The sequence below is a fragment of the Xenopus laevis genome, chromosome 9_10S, assembly GCF_017654675.1.
Source record: "Xenopus laevis strain J_2021 chromosome 9_10S, Xenopus_laevis_v10.1, whole genome shotgun sequence".
Taxonomy (NCBI): Eukaryota; Metazoa; Chordata; class Amphibia; order Anura; family Pipidae; genus Xenopus; species Xenopus laevis.
In genome coordinates this window covers 115373772-115399978 of record NC_054388.1, presented here as the reverse complement: position 1 = coordinate 115399978, position 26207 = coordinate 115373772, and the positions used below count along the sequence as shown (strand labels likewise).

Below are 26207 nucleotides of genomic sequence, written 5' to 3'. Positions count from 1 at the left end.
TTACCTGGGTACTCTGGGTACTCTGTTCTACTTCCACCACTGCTGGACATGGCTACTTGCCTTTCTACCTACCCAGGCACCAGAATTCCTTTGCCAAATGCTGCCACCTGAGCCATATCCATGTGTCCTAGTTTAGATGTCAAACAAACCATCAATTGTGCAGGCAATTCTTTCCCAAAGTGCCCGCCACATCCGCTCTCCTTGTGCGCTGATACCTAAATGACATGCTTCCAGGTTTGGCGCGGTGCTGCATCTCTGCATCACGCATTGGCGAGAGATTCGAATATTTAAAAGGCCCGCGACCAGTAACACACTGCCTAATGTAGGTCTATTTCCAGTAGTTCTTGACCTTGCCTGTCCCCGAACTTGTCTAGTTTGCTGCCTGTCCTGTTTTCGACTACCCTCTTGGATCACTATTCTGTACTGCGCTACTGGTGTGTTTAACCCGGTCTGTGACCTCAACTACTCTTTTGCCTCCTGATTTTGAACCGCTCTGCCCAACTGGTATTGACCCAACCTGTTTCATGACCAGGCTTCTAGTTCCCCATTCTTCTTGTTAACATTTGGTTACCTTGCCTGCCCAGAACTCACTCCCTGGTCCTCTCACCTGGTGGCATCCGAGTAGTGGATGGCTCCTCCGCAAAAGGCGGTTGTTATAGGCGAAAGCATGAGCCGAGGCCGGGACCTTGGGGTTTGGGATACCATACACAGGGCCGCCATTAGAAATCACGGGGCCCCGTACAACAAAATTTTTGGGGCCCCCTGGGCCCCGCCCACACTGACGACCAAGCTCCGCCCCATATCCCGCCCACATCGCAGTTAAAAGACCACACAGACATCAGCGCTAAAAAAGTAACCCCCCCCCACACAAGTTGTAAAAAGCTATTGATGGTCAGGGCCCCCTTATAAAAAAAATTGGGGCCCCAAAAAAAAAAAATTAAAATTTTTTTTTTTAAAAACATTGGTGGCAGGGGCCCCCTGTTAAAAAAAACTTGGGGCCCCAACAAAAAAAAATGTAAAAAAAACTAAAAAATAAACAAACATTGGTGGCAGGGGCCCCCTTCTAAGTTAAAAACAAATTGGGGCCCCAAAAAAAAATTTGAAAAAAAATTAATTTTTTTTGAAAAAAAAAAAAAACATTGGCGGCAGGGGCCCCCTTATAAGTTAAAAACAAATTGGGGCCCCAAAAAAAAATTTGAAAAAAAATTAATTTTTTTTTGAAAAAAAAAAAAACATTGGCGGCAGGGGCCCCCTTATAAGTTAAAAACAAATTGGGGCCCCAAAAAAAAAATTTGGAGAAAAAAAATTTTTTTTGAAAAAAAAAAAAAAATGGTGGCAGGGGCCCCCTTACAAGTTAAAAACAAATTGGGGCCCCAAAAAAAATTTAAAAAAAAAACAATTTTTTTTTGAAAAAAAAAAAAAACTGGTGGCAGGGGCCCCCTTACAAGTTAAAAAAATTTGGGGCCACCAAAAAGAAAATTAATTTTTTTTTTTAAAAAAAAAAAACCCAAAAAAAAACAATGGTGGCAAGGGGCCCCTTACGAGTTAAAAAAAAAATTGGGGCCCCAAAAACAAAAGTTTTAAAAAAAAGATTGGTGGCAGGGGCCTATAGAATATTAAAATAATACATTGGTGGCCAGGGGATTAAAAAAAAAAAAAAACACAAACTGGTGTTCAGTAGAATTGAACTCATGGCTTCAGGACTTCGGCTTCGGCTGTTTTCGTGACTTCGGGTCTTTGCGCTGCTTCAGGACTTCGGCTTCGGCTGTTTTCGTGACTTCGGGTCTTTTCGGCGCTTCGTGACTTCGGCTTTTTCCGTGACTTCGGGTCTTTTCGTCGCATCGGCTTCGGCTTTTCGGCACTTCCGCATTCGGCACTGAAGAGGCAAGACGTACGGCTCGGGCGCTCGTAAGGGGGGCCCGGATCTTCAAAAAAATGCAGCGCTGCCGGGCCCCCCTTCATGCCCGGGCCCGGTACGCTTGTCCCCCCTGTCCCCCCCTGATGGCGGCCCTGACCATACACACCAGTCAGTTGAACTGAAGAAGCTGCTCGGATGAGTAGTGAAAAGTCTTCATTGATTACTCAGCAAGTCCAGTTGTTTTAGATTTACCTATACTAGATATACCATATAAGTCATAAACTAGAAGTGCATAAAATGACACACTCTTTAGTTAATTAAAGCTGTTTCTATTCTCGTTAACACTATCACTTTAATAAGGGTTATGGGATATAGCCCTGAGCACAGGCGTGGCTATCAATCACTAATTATCTGCAATTAACCTGCACTGAGGGGTAGTTCTCCCTTAAATCTCTCATGTGTTTTCCACCTTATTCCAAGGATAATTTTCTAGAAATTACAACTCAGCTGCTTCCCAAAGAATTCTGTTGTATTGAGGTTTTCTAGGGTAGGTTGCAGGTATTCACCCAAACGGCATTTCATACATAATGCTGGAACTAATCTGTGAATTCTTAAAACAGACACACATCCAACAGGTTCAACCTATAACTCAAATAGCTCATCCTAACTTCTATCTGCCAACTAAGCTCCATAGTTTCAGGGAGCTTTATATTTAGTGGAGAGTAGTCAGGGGTGAACCTAGAAGTTCCTTGGCTCCAACCCCAGATAGCTGGATACCATTTATAGAGCAACAAGCATGTACTACCTTCTGTATTCTTCCGAAATGTCCAATTGAAATTAATCTTTAACCCAAAATGTTAATAAACTTTGTCTCTGTGACTCTATTCCCTTACAATAGTTTTTGGACAGCTCAGTGGTCTTCGGTGCCAGTTAGCCATTCATTTTTTCACACTGTAGTTAGGAGGGAGAGCCATAAAGTGAGGGAGTAAGAATGTGTTTGTACGAGGTCTCCCAACCAATTTGATTGCACTTGGAGAGGCATTTAGGATCTGTTTAGCAACTTCACTGGGTCGAATTTGGGTTTGGAGAATTTCACAATTTGAAATTGTTATAAAACCAGCAAATAAGGGAGGAGGTATCGTAATTATGGACAGAGAAAATTATGGGGGGGAAATAAACAGACAATTAAAAGATCTAAATACATATGATAAATTAAAAGTTAACCCTCCAACTAAGTACCAGAAAGAATTGAAAGGAATTTTACAAAAGTCTAAAGACAAAGAAATTTAAAAAAAAAAAGAATTTGAATAATTTAATATTAAACATCCAAAAATGCCAGTAATATATATTTTTACCTAAATACCTATATTTTACCCAATAATATCAGGTATAGGCTCTATAAGTAGTAACCTATCAGAATACATAGATATTTTCTTACAGACACATGTGACAAAATTACCATCAGATTTAAAAGATACCATTGAAACGATCAATTATTTGGATACCATACAGTGGAAAGAGACTTACGTCATAGGAACATGTGATGTAAATTCTCTCTACACTGTGATCACACATGATTTTGGCATAAAAGCCATTAAAAGTTAACTCGGGGAAGATAATAATATCCCAAAGAGCCAAGTAGATTTCTTGATTGAAAGCATCAATTTTATAGTATCCCTATTATTTCTGGTTTGAGGGGTCATTATTTACAGACAACAGGGAACGGAATGGGCACGCGGTTCGCACTGAGTTACGCTAATTTATTTATGGGGTACTGGGAATCAGAAGTAATCAAGCCGTTATTGATAAATGGTAAAAATCTGATATCATGGAGATATATCGACGATTTTATTTTTATCGGTAATGGATCAATAGAGGAACTAGACCAGTTCCTACTACCGATAAATACAAATAATTACAACTTAAAGTTTAGTAGCACATATAGCAAAACAGGAGTTAACTTTTTGGATCTTGCAATAACGATTGAAAATGGTAAATTGCAAACGAGTGTTTAGCACAAACCAACAGATTGTAATGGGTATATATTGAGGTCTAGTGGACTCTATCGAAAATGGTTAGATAATATCCCTGCAAGTCAATTTGGAAGGATAAAAGGAAATTGTAGTACGGTGGTTGACATTTAGTGCCAAGTTGCCTAATAAAGAAAAATTAGGAACAAAGAGATTGGTTAAATGAAAAAGTGTCTCCGGTTTCTCCGGTTGGAAGTGTTGTTTATCATGTAAAACATGTAGAAATGTAAACGGGAAAGTTTTTGCTTTTAAATCTGAAAAAAAATTTACTAAATGTCAATCGGACATAAAAGCCTAAAAGAGGCAGCACCGAGGCAGGAAATATATTTGCATACGTATTTCAATAAAACAATGGCATTTTAAGCATGTGACCCTTAAGTTTTACTCTGTAATTCAATAAAACAATGGCATTGTAACTATGTCAAACAATAAAACATTGGAAAATTCAGTGTGTAGTCCTTAAAACCATGAAAGATTTACTGTGGCACAGCAGCCTGTAACACTTTGTGGCCAAACACGGCTGAAGGGTGGTCTGGCATGTAGAACTCCTTGTAAAAAACTTTGTATGGTGGAGTCTTCCGCCCACCTAACGTTTGACAGTGCCAAGAGGGCCCGAGATCTGCGACTTTAGTGTGTTGAGTGCAAGGCCTCTAGTAAAACCATCTGTAAGGAATTCTGCAATTACCTGTGTCGCGCTGTCTGTCCATACCAATTGTCTGGCTGAACACCAGGTAAGAAAGGTACACCATACCTTGTGGTATGCTTTTGTTGTGGATGGAGTCCTAGCTTGTAATAGTATCTTTACTGTTGATGATGAGAAACCCCTTTGTAGCAGTAACTGGGTTTCAAGATCCAGGCCGTCAAACTAAGCATGGGTAAGTTGTGGTGTCGGGCTGGACCCTGGGTGAAGAGGTCGTCACCACGATTTGGACGCTGACATGTTGACTAAGTCCGTGTACCATAGTCTGTTCGGCCAATCAGGTGCGATGAGAATGGTAGTGTCTTGTTCCTGCTTTATCTTGGCAATTACTCTGGGGAGGATTGCTAGAGGTGGGAACGCATACACCATGTTGAAGGACCATGGAATTACCAGTGCATTTGTGAACACCGCTCCCAGATCCTTGGTCCTGAAGCAGTAGCAGGGAAGCTTGAAATTGTGTCTGGACACCAAGATATCTATGTCTGGTACACCCCGTGTTTGCACCAGTTGTGAGAATACCTCATTGTGCAGGGCCCATTCCCATTGGTCTATTGTCTGTCTGCTGAGTTCAGGACTCCGGGGATGAATACTGTTGAGATCACTGGGATAGTCTTTTCTGTCCATGTCATCACTTTTGTGACCTCCTGCATAGCTAGACTGCTCCATGTGCCTCCGTGCTTGTTGATGTTGGCTACCACCGTGGCATTATCCGATTGTACTCGGACAGGGCGGCCCTGGAGTCTGTCTGACCAGCCTTGCAGCACTAGGACTATCGCAGTTCCAGGATGTTTATTGGGAGTTGTAATTCCTGATGTTCCCAACGCCCTTGCAGAGTGAGTGATCGGTTTACCATGCACTATCCAAACTTGCTGGCGTTGGTTGTAATCATTTTCCAGAGCTGGTCGTGCCCAGCTTCTGACTGAGGACAAATGGGTCTTGGACTGTCCACCAGGACAAGCTGTCTCTGGTTGTAGGGCACATGGGAATGATCTGTTGAAGATCCTGGTCATTTTTGTTCCAATGTTGGAGAAAGTTGTGTTGCAGGGGTCACATGTGCATTGCTTCTAGTGCTGCTACCATGAAATCTAGTAGCCGGAGACAATCTGCTGCTGATGCCCTTTCCTTGTAGAGGAAGGACTGAGTGCTGGCGACCAATGTTTGTACCTTGTCATCTGTGAGCTGGACTGTGTCACATTTGGAGTAGAACATCAGGCCCAGGAATTGGATTCTCTGTGATGGAATTAAGGATCTCTTATGCCGGTTTATTAGCCAGCCGTGTTGTTGCAGGACTTGTATACAGATCACTGTGTCCACTGTCGTCTGCGTTACGCTTTGAGCTCTCAAGAGTAGATCGTCTAGGTAGGGTAGGATGTAATTCCTATGTGTCGCAGGTCTGCCGTGATGGGTGCTAGGACCTGTGATAACTCACCCTGGTGGTCTAGTGGGAGGAGGTCTGTAGGGACACCTGCAGCCTCCTCTGAGGGGACGCCCACCACACTGCCGCTCCTCTGGGCCACAAAAGAGTAATGAGTTAGGGCGTGCGTGGTGCGCCACTTCCTGGTTTGTTTGCGAATGCGCGCTGGCGTGTGCTTGGCATTTGTTCTGGTTTTGGGTGCCGACCGTGACAGGACCTTTGTGAAGACTCTTGTGAAGGAGTCGTGCAGAGGCCAAAGGGTAAGGTTGTAAACTGGAAGTGCTGGTCTCTGACCGCAAACCTGGAGAAATGGTTGTGATTTTGGATGGATTGGTATGTGCAAATAAGCGTCTTGCAGGTCGATTGATGTCATGAAATTGTTGGACTCCATGAAAGCTATGGTGGAGCGCACCGACTACTTTTTGAACTTGGTGGTTGGAATTGAATGTGTTCAACTTTTTTAGGTTGAGTACTTGGCTGAAGCAGCCAGTGTATTTATATTTTGTCACCAAAAATAGGGTGGAATAGAAGCTGCAGAATTTTTGAAGCTCTGGAACTGGTGCAATGACTTCTGCCTGTACTAAGTAGGAGATTACTTGATCTAAGGCCTTCCTTTTTGGTGGGGGGACTACTGATAGAAAAAATCTTGTTTGGGAGGGGGCTGAGAAAGGAATTTTGTATCCAAACTGGATGATTTTCAGGACCCATTGATCTGTGACATGTGTCCCAGCAGGGGTGGAAGTGACTTAACCGGCCTCCTTACTTGAGACTCTGGGTCTTGATGTGGGCAGTCATGAAGATATTGCCTTTTGGGAGGGAGGCTTCCTAGGCTGTCTAGCTGGGTACTGCCATTGTGGTCAGGTCTTCCGTGTCTCTTGGGCTGAATTAGTACTTCGGAAGGAGGCAGATCGCAGTCTTTTTTTGGAAAATCTATGTGGCTGTTCTAGCCGACCTTTCTTTGCCATTAGAAGAAGGTACTGTTTACACCTGTAACATCCGTAATTATCTGCTTCAACTCTGGTCCGAACAGAGAATCTCCTGAGTGTTTGAGATGGAGCGGTTTGCTTTTGGATGCTGTGTCATCTGACCAGTGACGTAGCCATAGTGCTCTTCTGGCAACCACTGTACTAGCTGTTGATTTTGCTGCTAGTTGCAAAGATGAATCCGCTATGAATGCTAGGGTAGTGTGTAGCTTATCCACCTCTGCATACCTGTCTATCAGTATACTCAGATGTGCTCCGCTTATCTATATGTCTATTGTACTCCATATACGTATTTCTATAACAAACAAGGGAAAGTTGTACTCTCCACTAATTTTTAAAACCATTAGGCGGGGTGCAATGAGGGTGTGACCACAAAATACATATAGACAAATACAAGAGTCCTCTGCACTCAACCCATTATCAATATATTTAAGACAGAGACGTTTTGTGCTACTGCTACTAAAAAATGCCTTACCCTTTAAACAAAACAGGGATTGTTTGTCCATATATTGCAATATATTTAAGCTGAACAACTACGTCACACTCATCCCATATCTGGCCAGTCCTACACTCAATTTTCATCTGATTCATTAAGAATTCTATTGCTTCATTATACATTTTACACAGGGACTAAGTTTTACCTGCAACTTACTTGCTGCTTTCAAAGTAAAACTCCCAAACTTGGCTGCCCTTTTATTAGACACCAGTGGGATCACCTGACTATAGCTGGGAAGGGTGGGAGCTACAACATGGAGCTGGTCACTGCTCCTGTATAACTATAACAAACAAGGGAAACTTGTGCTCAATTATCAGAACAGAATACAGACTCCAACCTACATACCTTATATGGTGGTACAACCAAGCTTTATTTGGTTCCACAACGAGTGATGTATTTATGCACCACCCTAGGGTTGCCACAGGCCAGTAATTCACTACCCTAGCTGGTAAATTTGTACTAACTTGTCCTCTGTCTCCAACTTCATTTTACGTTCTGGTCTGGAGACGAGTGATTTATTCGAAAAACCCAGGAGTGCGCTGCCTCTACACCACTAATTCTGTCTCCAACTTGCCTCCTATTCCCTCTCCCAACTCTCCCTCTAAGCTCTACTCACTGTTTCCCCATGTATTTGGTCCAGGACGTTGCGCCTCTGCCTCAGTAACATCACAGCCCCGCCCCCTGTCATGAATCCGCCCACTCATGGAGCCACCCCTACTCTGGCCAGTAAGAACATAGCCAAAAGGAGGCAACCCTACCCTAGGCCTAAGCATGTAAACAAGTTGCACAAGTGGAGTCACACAAATATCTGCACATGGCGTAAATTCTGTTTACGTGTGACATCACTTCCGCCGCGCTACAATACTGGGGTTGCCATTGCCACCGGCCCAGTTCTGACATGTACAGCCTGACCAAATTAGGAAAGCTGGGCAGGACTACCCTAGATCGATTCCTTGATTGTCACTTCATAGTCCCACCCCCACATAGGGTTGGCGCCTTTTCTGGAAAAAAATGTCGGCCTTCCTATATTCTTGCCATTTTTTCCTATTAATAACATTGGCATCAAGCGTCATTTCCAGGAGCCAGGTGGCAACCCTCCCCCACATCACCCATATAAAGGCAGCAAGGGTTAACTACACGTCTCCTACGCGGGCACTCGAGGGTCGCTCCCTAAAGCCGCTGCCCTGGGTACAAGCCCTCACCTGCCTCTATAGATCAATAGGGCCCAGTCTATAACCTCAAAGCAGCTCAAGCCTTCGGCGCCATCTTTAGAAAGATACAAACACTAAAAAATACTTTTTAAAATATCAATGTTCATTAAACGCTGTCTATTGATCTTGTTGGAGACGTTGTGAGGCGAATGAAGAGGAATATGCTTCACGCCACTTATAGAGGAGCAGAAAACTGAGTGACACAAACGCAGCCTTTGGCTTCTCTGAACTTCAATACTAAGTAGGCTATTTCCGCTCATTGTTTTTCGAACTGGTGCCGCGCAGGAAGCCGTTATGCCCTAACCAACATGGCGACTCAAAGCTTCCAAACGTATCCCTCAGCCACCCATGTCATCATTATGGTCTTGACACGTTGCACGTCGGGAAACGTCGCCTTGTTTTCATCGCGTTGCATGCTGGGGGCTGTAGTTCGCCAGGCTGAGCGCATCCGGTTGATCCCGAGGGAAATAAAAGCAATGCGAACTACAGTTCCCGGGCCCGGCGGCACAGAGGGGGATTGGCACTAAAGAGAAAAGAGCCGGCTCTGATCTGGCTGATAGAGGTGCAACATGTCTGCGAAAGTGAAGGTGCGAGCGGCGGCCAATGCCGAGTCCATGTCTGGGGCCGTGTCTGTCAATGAGCGGATCCTGCGGGACTGTCACTCCTTATACAGCGACCCCGAGACCGGTGAGAGGCAGGAACCCTCCCCCAGTGTTTGTATTGTGCCCCTCCCCCATGTGTATTTTATCATTAGAGACTGTAATACTGTATCATTATACACTAGAGACTGTAATACTGTATCATTATACACTAGAGACTGTAATACTGTATCATTATACACTAGAGACTGTAATACTGTATCATTATACAGCTAGAGACTTGATAATACTGTTATCATTATAGCACCATAGAACTGTAATACTGTATCATTAACACTAGAGACTGCTAATACTGTATCATTATACACCAGAGACTGTAATACTGTATCATTATACACTAGAGACTGTAATACTGTATCATTATACACTAGAGACTGTAATACTGTATCATTATACACTAGAGACTGTAATACTGTATCATTATACACCAGAGACTGTAATACTGTATCATTATACACTAGAGACTGTAATACTGTATCATTATACACTAGAGACTGTAATACTGTATCATTATACACTAGAGACTGTAATACTGTATCATTATACACTAGAGACTGTAATACTGTATCATTATACACTAGAGACTGTAATACTGTATCATTATACACTAGAGACTGTAATACTGTATCATTATACACCAGAGACTGTAATACTGTATCATTATACACTAGAGACTGTAATACTGTATCATTATACACCACAGACTGTAATACTGTATCATTATACACTAGAGACTGTAATACTGTATCATTATACACCAGACTGTAATACTGTATCATTATACACTAGAGACTGTAATACTGTATCATTATACACTAGAGACTGTAATACTGTATCATTATACACTAGAGACTGTAATACTGTATCATTATACACTAGGGACTGTAATACTGTATCATTATACACCAGAGACTGTAATACTGTATCATTATACACCAGAGACTGTAATACTGTATCATTATACACTAGGGACTGTAATACTGTATCATTATACACCAGAGACTGTAATACTGTATCATTATACACCAGACTGTAATACTGTATCATTATACACCAGAGACTGTAATACTGTATCATTATACACCAGAGACTGTAATACTGTATCATTATACACCAGAGACTGTAATACTGTATCATTATACACCAGAGACTGTAATACTGTATCATTATACACTAGAGACTGTAATACTGTATCATTATACACCAGACTGTAATACTGTATCATTATACACCAGAGACTGTAATACTTATCCATTATTACACCAGAGACTGTAATACTGTATCATTATACACTAGAGACTGTAATACTGTATCATTATACACTAGGGACTGTAATACTGTATCATTATACACTAGGGACTGTAATACTGTATCATTATACACCAGAGACTGTAATACTGTATCATTATACACCAGAGACTGTAATACTGTATCATTATACACTAGAGACTGTAATACTGTATCATTATACACTAGGGACTGTAATACTGTATCATTATACACTAGGGACTGTAATACTGTATCATTATACACCAGGGACTGTAATACTGTATCATTATACACCAGAGACTGTAATACTGTATCATTATACACCAGAGACTGTAATACTGTATCATTATACACCAGGGACTGTAATACTGTATCATTATACACCAGAGACTGTAATACTGTATCATTATACACTAGAGACTGTAATACTGTATCATTATACACCAGAGACTGTAATACTGTATCATTATACACTAGAGACTGTAATACTGTATCATTATACACTAGAGACTGTAATACTGTATCATTATACACCACAGACTGTAATACTGTATCATTATACACTAGAGACTGTAATACTGTTATTATACACCAGACTGTAATACTGTATCATTATACACTAGAGACTGTAATACTGTATCATTATACACCAGACTGTAATACTGTATCATTATACACAGAGACTGTAATACTGTATCATTATACACCAGGACTGTAATACTGTATCATTATACACCAGAGACTGTAATACTGTATCATTATACACCAGAGACTGTAATACTGTATCATTATACACTAGGACTGATAATACGTATCATTATACACCAGGACTGTAATACTGTATCATTATACACCAGACTGTAATACTGTATCATTATACACCAGAGACTGTAATACTGTATCATTATACACCAGGACTGTAATACTGTATCATTATACACAGAGACTGTAATACTGTATCATTATACACCAGGACTGTAATACTGTATCATTATACACTAGAGACTGTAATACTGTATCATTATACACCAGGACTGTAATACTGTATCATTATACACAGAGACTGTAATACTGTATCATTATACACCAGAGACTGTAATACTGTATCATTATACACTAGAGACTGTAATACTGTATCATATACACAGGACTGTAATACTGTATCATTATACACAGGACTGTAATACTGTATCATTATACACCAGACTGTAATACTGTATCATTATACACCAGAGACTGTATACTGTATCATTATACACTAGAGACTGTAATACTGTATCATTATACACAGGACGTAATACTGTATCATTATACACAAGACTGTAATACTGTATCATTATACACAGGACTGTAATACTGTATCATTATACACAGGACTGTAATACTGTATCATTATACACAGAGACTGTAATACTGTATCATTATACACCAGGACTGTAATACTGTATCATTAACCCAGAGACTGTAATACTGTATCATATACACTAGGACTGTAATACTGTATCATTATACACCAGAGACTGTAATACTGTATCATTAACACAAGACTGTAATACTGTATCATTATACACCAGAGACTGTAATACTGTATCATTATACACCAAGACTGTATACTGTATCATTATACACAGAGACTGTAATACTGTATCATTATACACAGACTGTAATACTGTATCATTATACACTAGGACTGTAATACTGTATCATTATACACAGACTGTAATACTGTATCATTATACACCAGGACTGTAATACTGTATCATTATACACCAGAGACTGTAATACTGTATCATTATACACCAGAGACTGTAATACTGTATCATTATACACAGAGACTGTAATACTGTATCATTATACACTAGGACTGTAATACTGTTCATTATACACAGAGACTGTAATACTGTATCATTATACACAGACTGTAATACTGTATCATTATACACAGAGACTGTAATACTGTTCATTATACACAGGACTGTAATACGTACATTATACACAGGACTGTATACTGTATCATTATACACAGGACTGTAATACTGTATCATTATACACAGAGACTGTAATACTGTATCATTAACACAGGACTGTAATACTGTATCATTATACAAGGACTGTAATACTGTATCATTATACACAGAGACTGTAATACTGTATCATTATACACTAGAGACTGTAATACTGTATCATTATACACAGAGACTGTAATACTGTATCATTATACACTAGAGACTGTAATACTGTATCATTATACACAGAGACTGTAATACTGTACATTATACACAAGACTGTAATACTGTATCATTATACACAGAGACTGTAATACTGTATCATTATACACAAGACTGTATACTGTATCATTATACACAGAGACTGTATACTGTATCATTATACACAGATGTATACTGTTCTTTCCAAGATGAATACTGTATCATTATACACCAGACTGTAATACTGTATCATTATACACCAGAGATGTAATACTGTATCATTAACACAGAGACTGTAATACTGTATCATTTAACTAGGCTGTAATACTGTATCATTATACACTAGGGACTGTAATACTGTATATTATACACCAGGACTGTATACTGTATCATTAACACCAGAGACTGTAATACTGTATCATATACACTAGAGACTGTATACTGTATCATTATACACAGAGACTGTAATACTGTATCATTATACACCAGACTGTAATACTGTATCATTATACACAGGACTAAACTGTATATTATACACCAAGACTGTATACTGTATCATTATAACCAGAGACTGTAATACTGTATCATATACACCAAGACTTAATACTGTATTTACACAGAGACTTATACTTATATTATACACAGACTGTATATGTATCATTATACACCAGAGACTGTATACTGTATCATTAACACCAGAGACTGTATACTGTATCATTATACACTAGAGACTGTAATACTGTATCATTATACACAGGACTGTAATACTGTATCATTATACACTAGGACTGTAATACTGATCATTATACACCAGAGACTGTAATACTGTATCATTATACACCAGAGACTGTAATACTGTATCATTATACACCAGAGACTGTAATACTGTATCATTATACACAGGACTGTAATACTGTATCATTATACACTAGGACTGTAATACTGTATCATTATACACCAGGACTGTAATACTGTATCATTATACACCAGAGACTGTAATACTGTATCATTATACACCAGAACTGTAATACTGTATCATTATACACCAGAGACTGTAATACTGTATCATTATACACCAGAGACTGTAATACTGTATCATTATACACTAGAACTGTAATACTGTATCATTATACACCAGGGACTGTAATACTGTATCATTATACACTAGACTGTAATACTGTATCATTATACACTAGAGACTGTAATACTGTATCATTATACACCAGAGACTGTAATACTGTATCATTATACACTAGAGACTGTAATACTGTATCATTATACACAGAGACTGTAATACTGTATCATTATACAACTAAGACTGTAATACTGTTCATTATACACCAGAGACTGTAATACTGTATCATATACACAGAGACTGTAATACTGTATCATTATACACCAGGACTGTAATACTGTATCATTATACACAGAGACTGTAATACTGTATCATTATACACTAGAGACTGTAATACTGTATCATTATACACTAGGACGTAATACTGTATCATTATACACTAGGACTGTAATACTGTATCATTATACACAGAGACGTAATACTGTATCATTAACACCAGAGACTGTAATACTGTATCATTATACACTAGGACTGTAATACTGTATCATTATACACAGAGACTGTAATACTGTATCATTATACACAGGACTGTAATACTGTATCATTATACACAGAGACTGTAATACTGTATCATTATACACCAGAGACTGTAATACTGTATCATTATACACCAGAGACTGTAATACTGTATCATTATACACAGAGACTGTAATACTGTATCATTATACACTAGAGACTGTAATACTGTATCATTATACACCAGACTGTAATACTGTATCATTATACACCAGAGACTGTAATACTGTATCATTATACACCAGAGACTGTAATACTGTATCATTATACACTAGAGACGTATACTGTATCATTAACACTAGGACTGTAATACTGTATCATATACCTAGGACTGTAATACTGTATCATTACCCAGAGACTGTAATTGTATCATATACACCAGAGACTGTATACTGTATCATTATACACAAGACTGTAATACTGTATCATATACACTAGGACTGTAATACTGTATCATTATACACTAGGACTGTAATACTGTATCATTATACACCAGGGACTGTAATACTGTATCATATACACCAGACTGTAATACTGTATCATTATACCAGAGACTGTAATACTGTATCTTTACACCAGACTGTATACTGTATCATTATACACAGAGACTGTAATACTGTATCATTATACACTAGAGACTGTAATACTGTATCATTATACACCAGAGACTGTAATACTGTATCATTATACACTAGAGACTGTAATACTGTATCATTATACACAGAGACTGTAATACTGTATCATTATACACCAGGACTGTAATACTGTATCATTATACACTAGAGACTGTAATACTGTATCATTATACACCAGAGACTGTAATACTGTATCATTATACACTAGAGACTGTAATACTGTATCATTATACACCAGACTGTAATACTGTATCATTATACACCAGAGACTGTAATACTGTATCATTATACACCAGAGACTGTAATACTGTATCATTATACACCAGAGACTGTAATACTGTATCATTATACACTAGGGACTGTAATACTGTATCATTATACACTAGAGACTGTAATACTGTATCATTATACACTAGGGAACTGTAATACTGTATCATTATACACTAGGACTGTAATACTGTATCATTATACACAGAGACTGTAATACTGTATCATTATACACCAGAGACTGTAATACTGTATCATTATACACTAGAGACTGTAATACTGTATCATTATACACAGAGACTGTAATACTGTATCATTATACACCAGAGACTGTAATACTGTATCATTATACACCAGGACTGTAATACTGTATCATTATACACCAGAGACTGTAATACTGTATCATTATACACCAGAGACTGTAATACTGTATCATTATACACCCAGAGACTGTAATACTGTATCATTATACACTAGAGACTGTAATACTGTATCATTATACACTAGAGACTGTAATACTGTATCATTATACACAGGACTGTAATACTGTATCATTATACACTAGAGACTGTAATACTGTTATCATTTATACACTAGAGACTGTAATACTGTATCATTATACACTAGAGACTGTAATACTGTATCATTATACACTAGAGACTGTAATACTGTATCATTATACACCAGAGACTGTAATACTGTATCATTATACACCAGAGACTGTAATACTGTATCATTATACACCAGAGACTGTAATACTGTATCATTATACACTAGAGACTGTAATACTGTATCATTATACACCAGAGACTGTAATACTGTATCATTATACACTTGAGTCATGACTATCCCACACCTTGTGTCTTTTTCCCTTTAGATTGAAAGCTCTTTTTCACAGGACCCTCCTCTCCTTTTGTACCGGTATTGGCTGTGATGTAACTCCATGTGTTCCATGTATGTAATTCATATAACACAACAAAGTGTTTGTATAATCCTAATGTCTCAATTGTACCCTAACCTTTAGTTTGTAAACTCTAATCTCTAGGTCCTTCTAACCCTATTGTACTCTGTAATCCTTGTTTGTTATCCACCATTTATTCCCTGTTTGCTATAACTGCAGTAAAGCACTGCGTATCTTGACAGCGCTATATAAATAAACGATGATTTACTTTACATCACTGCACAGTATGTTGGCGCTATAGAAATACATGTTAATAACAATCCTGTAAATTATTTAGTGAATAAAGTACCCCCTCTAGTAAAATATAAGGATATTAAAAATTACCAAGGAGTTTCATGACCATATATAAGTAAGAGACCGAAGGCCGAGTGTTTTTATACAGGTCATGGAACTCCAATGTAACTTCTAATATCCTCATATTTTGCAACGGGGGGTACTTTATATATTATAATACACAAGTTTTAGTAAATCATGTGACCGAAATGACAACATAACACCGTTTATAACCGATGACATCAGAACTCACCGTTTATAAGGATATCATTTCCAAGATATTTAAGGCTTTTGTGTATTATATCTTTATATTTTACAATACTATTCACTATATATTGTGGCCTACAGTAGAGTCTGACTGTTTTGGGGCCCCTAGTTGTGTCTCATCACTGTATTGGGGTCCCTTGTAGTATTTAGTTAATTTGGGACCCCTATACTTATAATTGAGTGTGACCATTTCCCGTAGGTCTCATCTCTCTCGCCTCCCACCTGGGAATCTCTTTCCTGCCCCCCCGCAAGAAGATATTTGTGATGCTGATGGGGAATCACTCGGCCGGGAAGAGCAGCTTCATTAACTGGTAAGTGACTGGCCTCTGTTATTATTATTGTATTATTGTGTTACACTGAGTGCAAGGCATGATGGGACGCCATCTCCCACAATCCCACAGGTATATCGAGGAACACATACAGAGGACGGGAGTTGCCATTGAGACCCAGGGATTTGCCTTTATAACCAGCGGCCGCAAGAGGGAATCCCTGACGGTGAGTGTGCAACTGCCAGTCTGTGGCCTAGTGAGTGTCTCCTGATATCTGGGCTTTAATGGACCTTGGCAGTGTCTCTAACATACTGAGTGAGTGCTCTATGAGTGTGAGTGCTCTATGAGTGTGAGTGATGACTTTCTCTTTGCTCATGTTTCAGGGTGATGCCACACTACACTTGTACCCGCACTTCAAGCCTTTACAGTCGTTTGAGGGTGAGTAATGCTGATACTGTGTGAGGCCTATGGAGATATATATGTTGGGCACAATAACGTGAGTGCTCACTCAGCTCCTGCCCCTACAGGTGTGTCCGAATACCTCTCTACGGAAATCTCCACCTCCCGCCAGAAGAAGTTCAGTTTGGTGACATTCGTGGATACCCCGGGCCTGGTGGACGGGGACATGAAATATCCCTTTGATGTCAACAAAGCCCTTCTGTGGCTCGGTGAGTGGGACTTTAGCTGATTGGCCTGTTTTGTTGGGCATTCCTGTGCCAGCCAATCACAGCAGCCCTAGTGCAATGCTCTCTATTGTGTGTGTGTGACAGGGGAGCTGTGTGACCTGGTTCTGGTCTTCTTTGACCCAATGGGCCAGGCCCTCTGCAAACGAACACTGGATATAGTGGAGAAGATTAACGAGCATCACGGGGAGAAGCTCCGATTCTATCTGAGTAAAGCAGACGAGGCCGGGGGAGAGAGTGACCGACAGGTAAAGAGGGCGGGGCTGAGATGTGATTTAAGGCAACAATAACCTTAGCCTTGGATGGGGCTGCCGTATACTGTAGCGCAGGGGGCATACATCTCATATCTGCATTCTTTATTACAGAGAGTCCTCATGCAGATCGTTCAGGAGTTGTGCAAACGGCCCGGACTGAACAAGTGCGGCTTTGATATGCCAACTATCTATATACCCAACCCCAACAAGGTAAGGACTGCTATAGACTAATATAGTTTTAGTGCCCCCCAGATACAGACCTGCAGTAATACTCTGTACCCCCAGCCCAGCCGCTGTGTCAATCAGATAGAAGAGGTGTGCCAGGCCATAGAGAAGACCATCACCCAGACAGTCCAGAGCACCCTCAACACCCTGGGGAGAGACTGCCAGAGACTGACTGACAGCATCCAGGCCAAGCTACAGGAAGATGAGTGAGTGTCTCTGGGTGTCTGATCTCTGGGGGGTCTGATCTCGGGGGGGTCTGATCTTGGGGTAGTGACGCCTCCGAGTCTCTCATTCTCTTTTTGTCTCGTATCAGTGAAACCATCAGCAGGAACCGGCGTGCCCGACTTCGAGGCTGTATGTTTGGCCTGATGGGATTGATGATTCCGCTTTTCCTCTTGGCCTCGGCCCTATTTGGCACCATCCCTGAGGAGATCTGGCACTCCATGCTGGGGAGGGATGGAGCCGAGGCTCTGGCACTCTATCTGGTAAGGACCAATTCCCTGCCCTGAGACTTGGATGCAAATAAGTATTGACTAATAATAAGTATTAACTGGTAATAGGTACAAGTGTGGTGTCTTTTTCCTTTCAGTCCCCTCTGCAGTCCGTGTGGTCGGTGCTCCCTGAGGGTTACGTGGCCCATGTGTTTGTGACATTGGCCATCTTGTCTGTGGTGTTTGTGCTAGTGGCCCAGAGGTGTTTCAGGTAATTTGGGGGTGGGGGGTACCTCAGTGGAGGACAATACACAAGGGCCTAGTGTTCACATGTTCTTATGCCCCACAGGACCCGTGAGACTCTGAGTAAGAAGCAGCGCCGGTACCTGCTGGATCGCCAGGCCTACGTCACTGATGTGGTGTCACATAAAAAGGTGAGGCAATTGCATGCGGCAATGCTCAACTATAACTCACCGCTTGTTGTAGCATCAGGTGCAAGCTGCCCACGTATAACTCCAAGAAACACATACTGCAAGCCCAGCTTGAGAAAGGACGTTGCCCTGAAACGTTGCCTAGTTTGTTGGCACAATAAACCACTTCATAGGATTCCGAGTCCTGCAGCGAGTGTTTCTTGGAATAAAAAGAAGAGGCAGTGATTGAGGAGGGCTACTGGCCACAACTGTATAGTCCTTGTACCCAGTTTGTCATTTCATCCCTCTTACCCCCAACATCCAATCACTGTACTGCTGACTCCCTGTGCCCCATACTCAACTCTTTTATTTACTTTCTGGTTTTGCAGAAGCAACTCTATGAGGATTACCTGAAGCAGAGTGTGGGGGAGCACGACATGAGCTGATCAGCACTGGAGCCACCCGCAGAAACAAAACCAACTCTTTTTCTCATACCTCAACCTGAGAGCCAGCGTGGCATCTATGCTCTGATTTACTCATCAAAGTAACATGTTACAAATGCCCCTACTCTCTATGTTCCCACTGCAACCAGTGCTACTGGGCCTGCATCTGACATTTTTTAAACTGGACTTCAGTTGGGTAACCCATGTCTACTCTATCCCCTCGACCTACAGACTGACCTTCAGTTGGGTAACCCACGTCTATTGTATCCCCTCGACCTACAAACTGGACTTCAGTTGGGTAACCCACGTCTACTCAATTCCCTCGACCTACAAACTAGACTTCAGTTGGATAATCCACGTCTACTCTATCCCCTCGTCCTACAGACTGGACTTCAGTTGGGTAACCCACGTCTACTCTATCCCCTCGTCCTACAGACTGGACTTCAGTTGGGTAACCCACGTCTACTCTATCCCCTCGTCCTACAGACTGGACTTCAGTTGGGTAACCCACGTCTACTCTATTCCCTTGACCTACAAACTGGACTTCAGTTGGGTAACCCACGTCTACTCTATTCCCTTGACCTACAAACTGGACTTCAGTTGGGTAACCCACGTCTACTCAATTCCCTCGACCTACAAACTAGACTTCAGTTGGATAATCCACGTCTACTCTATCCCCTCGTCCTACAGACTGGACTTCAGTTGGGTAACCCACGTCTACTCTATCCCCTCGTCCTACAGACTGGACTTCAGTTGGGTAACCCACGTCTACTCTATTCCCTTGACCTACAAACTGGACTTCAGTTGGGTAACCCACGTCTACTCAATTCCCTCGACCTACAAACTAGACTTCAGTTGGATAATCCACGTCTACTCTATCCCCTCGTCCTACAGACTGGACTTCAGTTGGGTAACCCACGTCTACTCTATCCCCTCGTCCTACAGACTGGACTTCAGTTGGGTAACCCACGTCTACTCTATCCCCTCGTCCTACAGACTGGACTTCAGTTGGGTAACCCACGTCTACTCTATTCCCTTGACCTACAAACTGGACTTCAGTTGGGTAACCCACGTCTACTCTATTCCCTTGACCTACAAACTGGACTTCAGTTGGATAATCCACGTCTACTCTATCCCCTCGTCCTACAGACTGGACTTCAGTTGGATAACCCACGTCTACTTTATTCCCTTGACCTACAGACTGGACTTCAGTTGGATAACCCACGTCTACTTTATTCCCTTGACCTACAGACTGGACTTCAGTTGGGTAACCCACATCTACTCTATCCCCTCGTCCTACAGACTGGACTTGAGTTGGGTAACCCACGTCTACTCTCTCCCCTCGTCCTACACCGTGACCCACTCTACTGAACTACAGCCAGGGGGAGGCAACCATTGCCAGTAAAGTTGTTATTGTAGTACACTGTGTAGTGGTTCAGCTCAGACCTACTGACTATTTGTTACAATGAGTCCCACGTGATCCCCGAGACACCGTGAACCCCGACATTGATCTGAACACTCCTTCCCATAAGCACTACTACATTGAAATAAAATGGCGGCTGAGTATAGTGGTACTGAGCACAGTGCATATATTCTGAGTAGCGGCTCCTCAGATTTCCTAGTGCCTTTTTGTTTTTTTACGTTTATAAAAACTGTGAAAGTGCAAGTCTTCTGCCAGTATTGGGGGGCTGGGGTGATGTTGCCATGTTACAGTCAAATACCATGTTTTTGTTTTTGTACAACAAATAAATTATTTTCTGACTCTGGCCGTGTGTAATGACATTGATGAAACAATACTGTGCCTGGGGTGGGTTGTCATGGAAACCACACACTGTACAATAAAAGACATAAGTCATTTAGCAGAATATTCAGTTTATTTCATAAACAAATGATTCTCACATGCAGCTCTCCCCAACATTGAAAGAGTTAACAGTTGCCCCACTGCTTCCCAGCCTTTCTAGCTACAGCCATGAAGAGGTTAAAGGAGTCTCTGCTGCTCCCAGACTAGAGGAGTCATACTCTGCACTCATCTGTCCTGCTGTCCTCCTTGCTCTGGTGTCTGTGAGGGGCGGAGCTTGTGTCTCACCACATCAGTCTGTACCAGTTCTCTTGGTCCGTCTCGTTGCCATTGGTCTGTGTGTGTCTTGTGCCATCCGGAGGTTTGTCCTGAGTGAGGGAACAATTATTATGTAGGATCACTAGCTCCTCCCCTCTACTCACCTACCTGTAAGCTCCACCTCCCTCTGTTACCTGCCTCCCTAGCTCCGCCCACATGCAGATACAGCCAATTGGAATGCACAGTGTCGATATGGCTGGTTAATTATAGTCTGCTGTCATGTGATCCATTCCCTTTACTGTTTGCTATCCAATCACATCCTTGGGGAGTGGTGGAAATGTAGTCAGTCATGTGATAATGACACATGCCTATGTTTGTTCTGCCTGTCTGGGGGGGGGGTTGTTTATGCAGTGGAGGGAGGGAGAATTTTCTTTGTAAATAAAGGCAGTTTGGGGCAGTGTATGGAAGTTAAAGCAACAGGAGGCAGAATAAGAGCAGCACTCACCTGTGCCTCACACCTTGGCCACTTTCAGCTTCTTCTTACACTCGCTGCGCTGCAGTTTGCTACTGATCTTCCTCTCGTGGCCACATGGGCTCTCTCTGTTGGTGTTGGCTTCAGCCTCCTTCTTGGTGCGGCCCTTCCTGGCAGCTGTGGGCACTGGCACAATAATCACATGGTTACACAATGGGTTAATGTGTGCTCAGCTTTGTGTGTGTGGCTTGTGGGACATGTAGTTACAGAGGGTCAGTAGGAATGAAGAGCTGAGGATTGTGGGAGATGTAGTTCCAGAGGGTCAGTAGGAATGAAGAGCTGAGGATTGTGGGAGATGTAGTTCCAGAGGGTCAGTAGGAATGAAGAGCTGAGGATTGTGGGAGATGTAGTTCCAGAGGGTCAGTAGGAATGAAGAGCTGAGGATTGTGGGAGATGTAGTTACAGAGGGTCAGTAGGAATGAAGAGCTGAGGATTGTGGGAGATGTAGTTACAGAGGGTCAGTAGGAATGAAGAGCTGAGGATTGTGGGAGATGTAGTTACAGAGGGTCAGTAGGAATGAAGAGCTGAGGATTGTGGGAGATGTAGTTACAGAGGGTCAGTAAGAATGAAGAGCTGAGGATTGTGGGAGATGTAGTTACAGAGGGTCAGTAGGAATGAAGAGCTGAGGATTGTGGGAGATGTAGTTACAGAGGGTCAGTAAGAATGAAGAGCTGAGGATTGTGGGAGATGTAGTTACAGAGGGTCAGTAGGAATGAAGAGCTGAGGATTGTGGGAGATGTAGTTACAGAGGGTCAGTAGGAATGAAGAGCTGAGGATTGTGGGAGATGTAGTTCCAGAGGGTCAGTAGGAATGAAGAGCTGAGGATTGTGGGACATGTAGTTCCAGAGGGTCAGTAGGAATGAAGAGCTGAGGATTGTGGGACATGTAGTTCCAGAGGGTCAGTAGGAATGAAGAGCTGAGGATTGTGGGAGATGTAGTTACAGAGGGTCAGTAGGAATGAAGAGCTGAGGATTGTGGGAGATGTAGTTACAGAGGGTCAGTAGGAATGAAGAGCTGAGGATTGTGGGACATGTAGTTACAGAGGGTCAGTAGGAATGAAGAGCTGAGGATTGTGGGAGATGTAGTTACAGAGGGTCAGTAGGAATGAAGAGCTGAGGATTGTGGGAGATGTAGTTACAGAGGGTCAGTAGGAATGAAGAGCTGAGGATTGTGGGACATGTAGTTCCAGAGGGTCAGAAGGAATGAAGAGCTGAGGATTGTGGGAGATGTAGTTCCAGAGGGTCAGTAGGAATGAAGAGCTGAGGATTGTGGGAGATGTAGTTCCAGAGGGTCAGTAAGAATGAAGAGCTGAGGATTGTGGGAGATGTAGTTACAGAGGGTCAGTAGGAATGAAGAGCTGAGGATTGTGGGAGATGTAGTTCCAGAGGGTCAGTAGGAATGAAGAGCTGAGAATTGTGGGAGATGTAGTTCCAGAGGGTCAGTAGGAATGAAGAGCTGAGGATTGTGGGAGATGTAGTTCCAGAGGGTCAGTAGGAATGAAGAGCTGAGGATTGTGGGAGATGTAGTTACAGAGGGTCAGTAGGAATGAAGAGCTGAGGATTGTGGGAGATGTAGTTACAGAGGGTCAGTAGGAATGAAGAGCTGAGGATTGTGGGAGATGTAGTTACAGAGGGTCAGTAGGAATGAAGAGCTGAGGATTGTGGGAGATGTAGTTCCAGAGGGTCAGTAGGAATGAAGAGCTGAGGATTGTGGGAGATGTAGTTACAGAGGGTCAGTAGGAATGAAGAGCTGAGGATTGTGGGAGATGTAGTTACAGAGGGTCAGTAAGAATGAAGAGCTGAGGATTGTGGGAGATGTAGTTACAGAGGGTCAGTAGGAATGAAGAGCTGAGGATTGTGGGAGATGTAGTTACAGAGGGTCAGTAAGAATGAAGAGCTGAGGATTGTGGGAGATGTAGTTCAGAGGGTCAGTAGGAATGAAGAGCTGAGGATTGTGGGAATGTAGTTACAGAGGGTCAGTAGAATGAAGAGCTGAGGATTGTGGGAGATTAGTTCAGAGGTCATAGGAATGAAGAGCTGAGGATTGTGGGAGATGTAGTTACAGAGGTCAGTAGAATGAAAGCTGAGGATTGTGGGAATGTAGTTACAGAGGTCAGTAGAATGAAGAGCTGAGGATTGTGGAATGTAGTTCAGAGGGTCATAGAATGAAGAGCTGAGATGTGGGACATGTAGTTCCAGAGGGTCAGTAGGAATGAAGAGCTGAGATGTGGAATGTAGTTCAGAGGGTCAGTAGAATGAAGAGCTGAGGATTGTGGGAGATGTAGTTCAGAGGGTCAGTAAGAATGAAGAGCTGAGGATTGTGGGACATGTAGTTCCAGAGGTCAGTAGAATGAAGAGCTAGATTGTAGATGTAGTCCAGAGGGTCATAGAATGAAGAGCTGAGGATTGTGGGAGATGTAGTTCCAGAGGGTCAGTAGGAATGAAGAGCTGAGGATTGTGGGAGATGTAGTTCCAGAGGGTCAGTAGAATGAAGAGCTGAGGATTGTGGGAGATGTAGTTACAGAGGTCAGTAGGAATGAAGAGCTGAGGATTGTGGGAGATGTAGTTCAGAGGTCAGTAGAATGAGAGCTGAGGATTGTGGAGATGTAGTTCAGAGGGTCAGTAAGAATGAGAGCTGAGGATTGTGGGAGATGTAGTTCAGAGGGTCAGTAAGAATGAAGAGCTGAGGATTGTGGGAGATGTAGTTCCAGAGGGTCAGTAGGAATGAAGAGCTGAGGATTGTGGGAGATGTAGTTCCAGAGGGTCAGTAGGAATGAAGAGCTGAGGATTGTGGGAGATGTAGTTCCAGAGGGTCAGTAGGAATGAAGAGCTGAGGATTGTGGGAGATGTAGTTCCAGAGGGTCAGTAGGAATGAAGGTGGTACTTACGTGAGTATCTGTCGGTCAGGTTGTAATATTCGTACTCATCAAAGTATTGCACCTCGAAGTCTGTGGGCTGCACTTTGTTGGCCTCAATGTACGACGTTTTCATGTTGCTCAGTGAGTGCGGCTTCTCTGGCTGCTGGGAGTTGTCTGGCTGCTGGGAGTTGTATACAAGCTCAGGAGTCTATCTGTCTGTCTCACTGTCTGTCACTGCTTGTTTTCATCTCTTGCTTTTGTGCTTCCCCTTTATATATCAGCTCCTTGCCCCGCCTCCCCTCCCTCTGCCCCTCCCTCCTGTGTGACATTGCATCAGACTGCGGGGACTTTGTTTATTTCATGACATCATCTCCCCCTCCCTCCTTGTATCCAATGTGACTCATCTCCCATCATGCACTGCTGCACTCACTGCCTTCTACTCTATTACATGACACATCTGCACAGCATCACACCCCCAACTCCCAGTGACCTGCAGAGCATTATACTCTCAACTCCCAGTGACCTGCAGAGCATTACACCCCCAACGCCCAGTGACCTGCAGAGCATTACACCCCCAACTCCCAGTGACCTGCAGAGCATTATACTCTCAACTCCCAGTGACCTGCAGAGCATTATACTCTCAACTCCCAGTGACCTGCAGAGCATTATACTCTCAACTCCCAGTGACCTGCAGAGCATTATACTCTCAACTCCCTGAGGCCTGCAGAGCATTACACTCTCAACTCCCAGTGACCTGAAGAGCATCATACTCTCAACTCCCATTGACCTGCAGAGCATTACACTCTCAACTCCCTGAGATCTGCAGAGCATTATACTGTCAACTCCCTGAGACCTGCAGAGCATTACTCTCAACTCCCTGAGACCTGCAGAGCATTACTCTCAACTCCCTGAGACCTGCAGAGCATTATACTGTCAACTCCCTGAGATCTGCAGAGCATTACTCTCAACTCCCTGAGATCTGCAGAGCATTATACTGTCAACTCCCTGAGACCTGCAGAGCATTACTCTCAACTCCCATTGACCTGCAGAGCATTACTCTCAACTCCCTGAGACCTGCAGAGCATTATACTGTCAACTCCCATTGACCTGCAGAGCATTACTCTCAACTCCCTGAGACCTGCAGAGCATTATACTGTCAACTCCCA

General features: G+C 42.2%; 3 protein-coding genes across 7 annotated transcripts; 2 read left to right on the top strand and 1 right to left on the bottom strand.

Moving 5' to 3' along the window:
* The first annotated feature begins 8987 nt into the window (after positions 1–8987).
* LOC108704236 lies at positions 8988–21362 on the top strand. Of its 3 annotated transcripts, XM_018240699.2 has the most exons (13): positions 9005–9379; positions 16258–16334; positions 17081–17192; positions 17283–17376; positions 17534–17588; positions 17678–17818; positions 17921–18081; positions 18199–18297; positions 18373–18518; positions 18626–18797; positions 18902–19014; positions 19093–19177; positions 19543–21362. In XM_018240699.2, the coding sequence occupies exons 3-13, from the start codon at positions 17146–17148 to the stop codon at positions 19597–19599; spliced, it is 1170 nt and encodes a 389-aa protein (XP_018096188.1). In that variant the 5' UTR covers positions 9005–9379; positions 16258–16334; positions 17081–17145; the 3' UTR covers positions 19600–21362. The 3 variants fall into 3 exon arrangements, 2 of the variants coding, with proteins under 2 accessions (XP_018096187.1, XP_018096188.1); XM_018240698.2 differs by lacking the exon at positions 16258–16334 and having other exon boundaries at positions 8999–9379; XR_001933551.2 differs by lacking the exons at positions 16258–16334; positions 19543–21362 and having other exon boundaries at positions 8988–9379; positions 18873–19014.
* Positions 19703–21362, top strand: LOC121398922. 2 transcript variants are annotated; one of them, XM_041578485.1, is made up of 2 exons: positions 19703–20882; positions 20934–21362. In XM_041578485.1, exons 1-2 carry the CDS (start codon positions 19703–19705, stop codon positions 20999–21001), a joined length of 1248 nt encoding a protein of 415 aa, XP_041434419.1. In that variant the 3' UTR covers positions 21002–21362. The 2 variants fall into 2 exon arrangements, with proteins under 2 accessions (XP_041434419.1, XP_041434418.1); XM_041578484.1 differs by having other exon boundaries at positions 19703–20894; positions 20946–21362.
* Positions 21363–21451: 89 nt separating this feature from the next.
* Positions 21452–25292, bottom strand: LOC108706415 (nuclear protein 1). Of its 2 annotated transcripts, XM_041578486.1 has the most exons (3): positions 25072–25286; positions 22158–22310; positions 21452–21762 (listed from the first exon to the last, which is right to left on the bottom strand). In XM_041578486.1, exons 1-2 carry the CDS (start codon positions 25172–25174, stop codon positions 22165–22167), a joined length of 249 nt encoding a protein of 82 aa, XP_041434420.1. In that variant the 5' UTR covers positions 25175–25286; the 3' UTR covers positions 21452–21762; positions 22158–22164. The 2 variants fall into 2 exon arrangements, with proteins under 2 accessions (XP_041434420.1, XP_041434421.1); XM_041578487.1 differs by lacking the exon at positions 21452–21762 and having other exon boundaries at positions 22157–22310; positions 25072–25292.
* Between the last annotated feature and the right edge of the window lie 915 nt (positions 25293–26207).

What these genes read in the sequence shown, in the direction of transcription:
- LOC108704236 (XM_018240698.2), top strand. Translation starts at nt 9,262, where the DNA reads ATGTCTGCGAAAGTGAAGGTGCGAGCGGCGGCCAATGCCGAGTCCATG. An exon ending in GGGGAGAGAGTGACCGACAG is followed by an intron (nt 18,082 to 18,198) that starts GTAAAGAGGGCG and finishes TCTTTATTACAG; the next exon opens with AGAGTCCTCATGCAGATCGT. An exon ending in GTGGCCCAGAGGTGTTTCAG is followed by an intron (nt 19,015 to 19,092) that starts GTAATTTGGGGG and finishes TATGCCCCACAG; the next exon opens with GACCCGTGAGACTCTGAGTA.
- LOC121398922 (XM_041578485.1), top strand. Translation starts at nt 19,703, where the DNA reads ATGTTACAAATGCCCCTACTCTCTATGTTCCCACTGCAACCAGTGCTA. An exon ending in GGTAACCCACATCTACTCTA is followed by an intron (nt 20,883 to 20,933) that starts TCCCCTCGTCCT and finishes ACGTCTACTCTC; the next exon opens with TCCCCTCGTCCTACACCGTG.
- LOC108706415 (XM_041578487.1), bottom strand. Translation starts at nt 25,174, where the DNA reads ATGAAAACGTCGTACATTGAGGCCAACAAAGTGCAGCCCACAGACTTC. An exon ending in CCTGACCGACAGATACTCAC is followed by an intron (nt 22,311 to 25,071) that starts GTAAGTACCACC and finishes TTATTGTGCCAG; the next exon opens with TGCCCACAGCTGCCAGGAAG.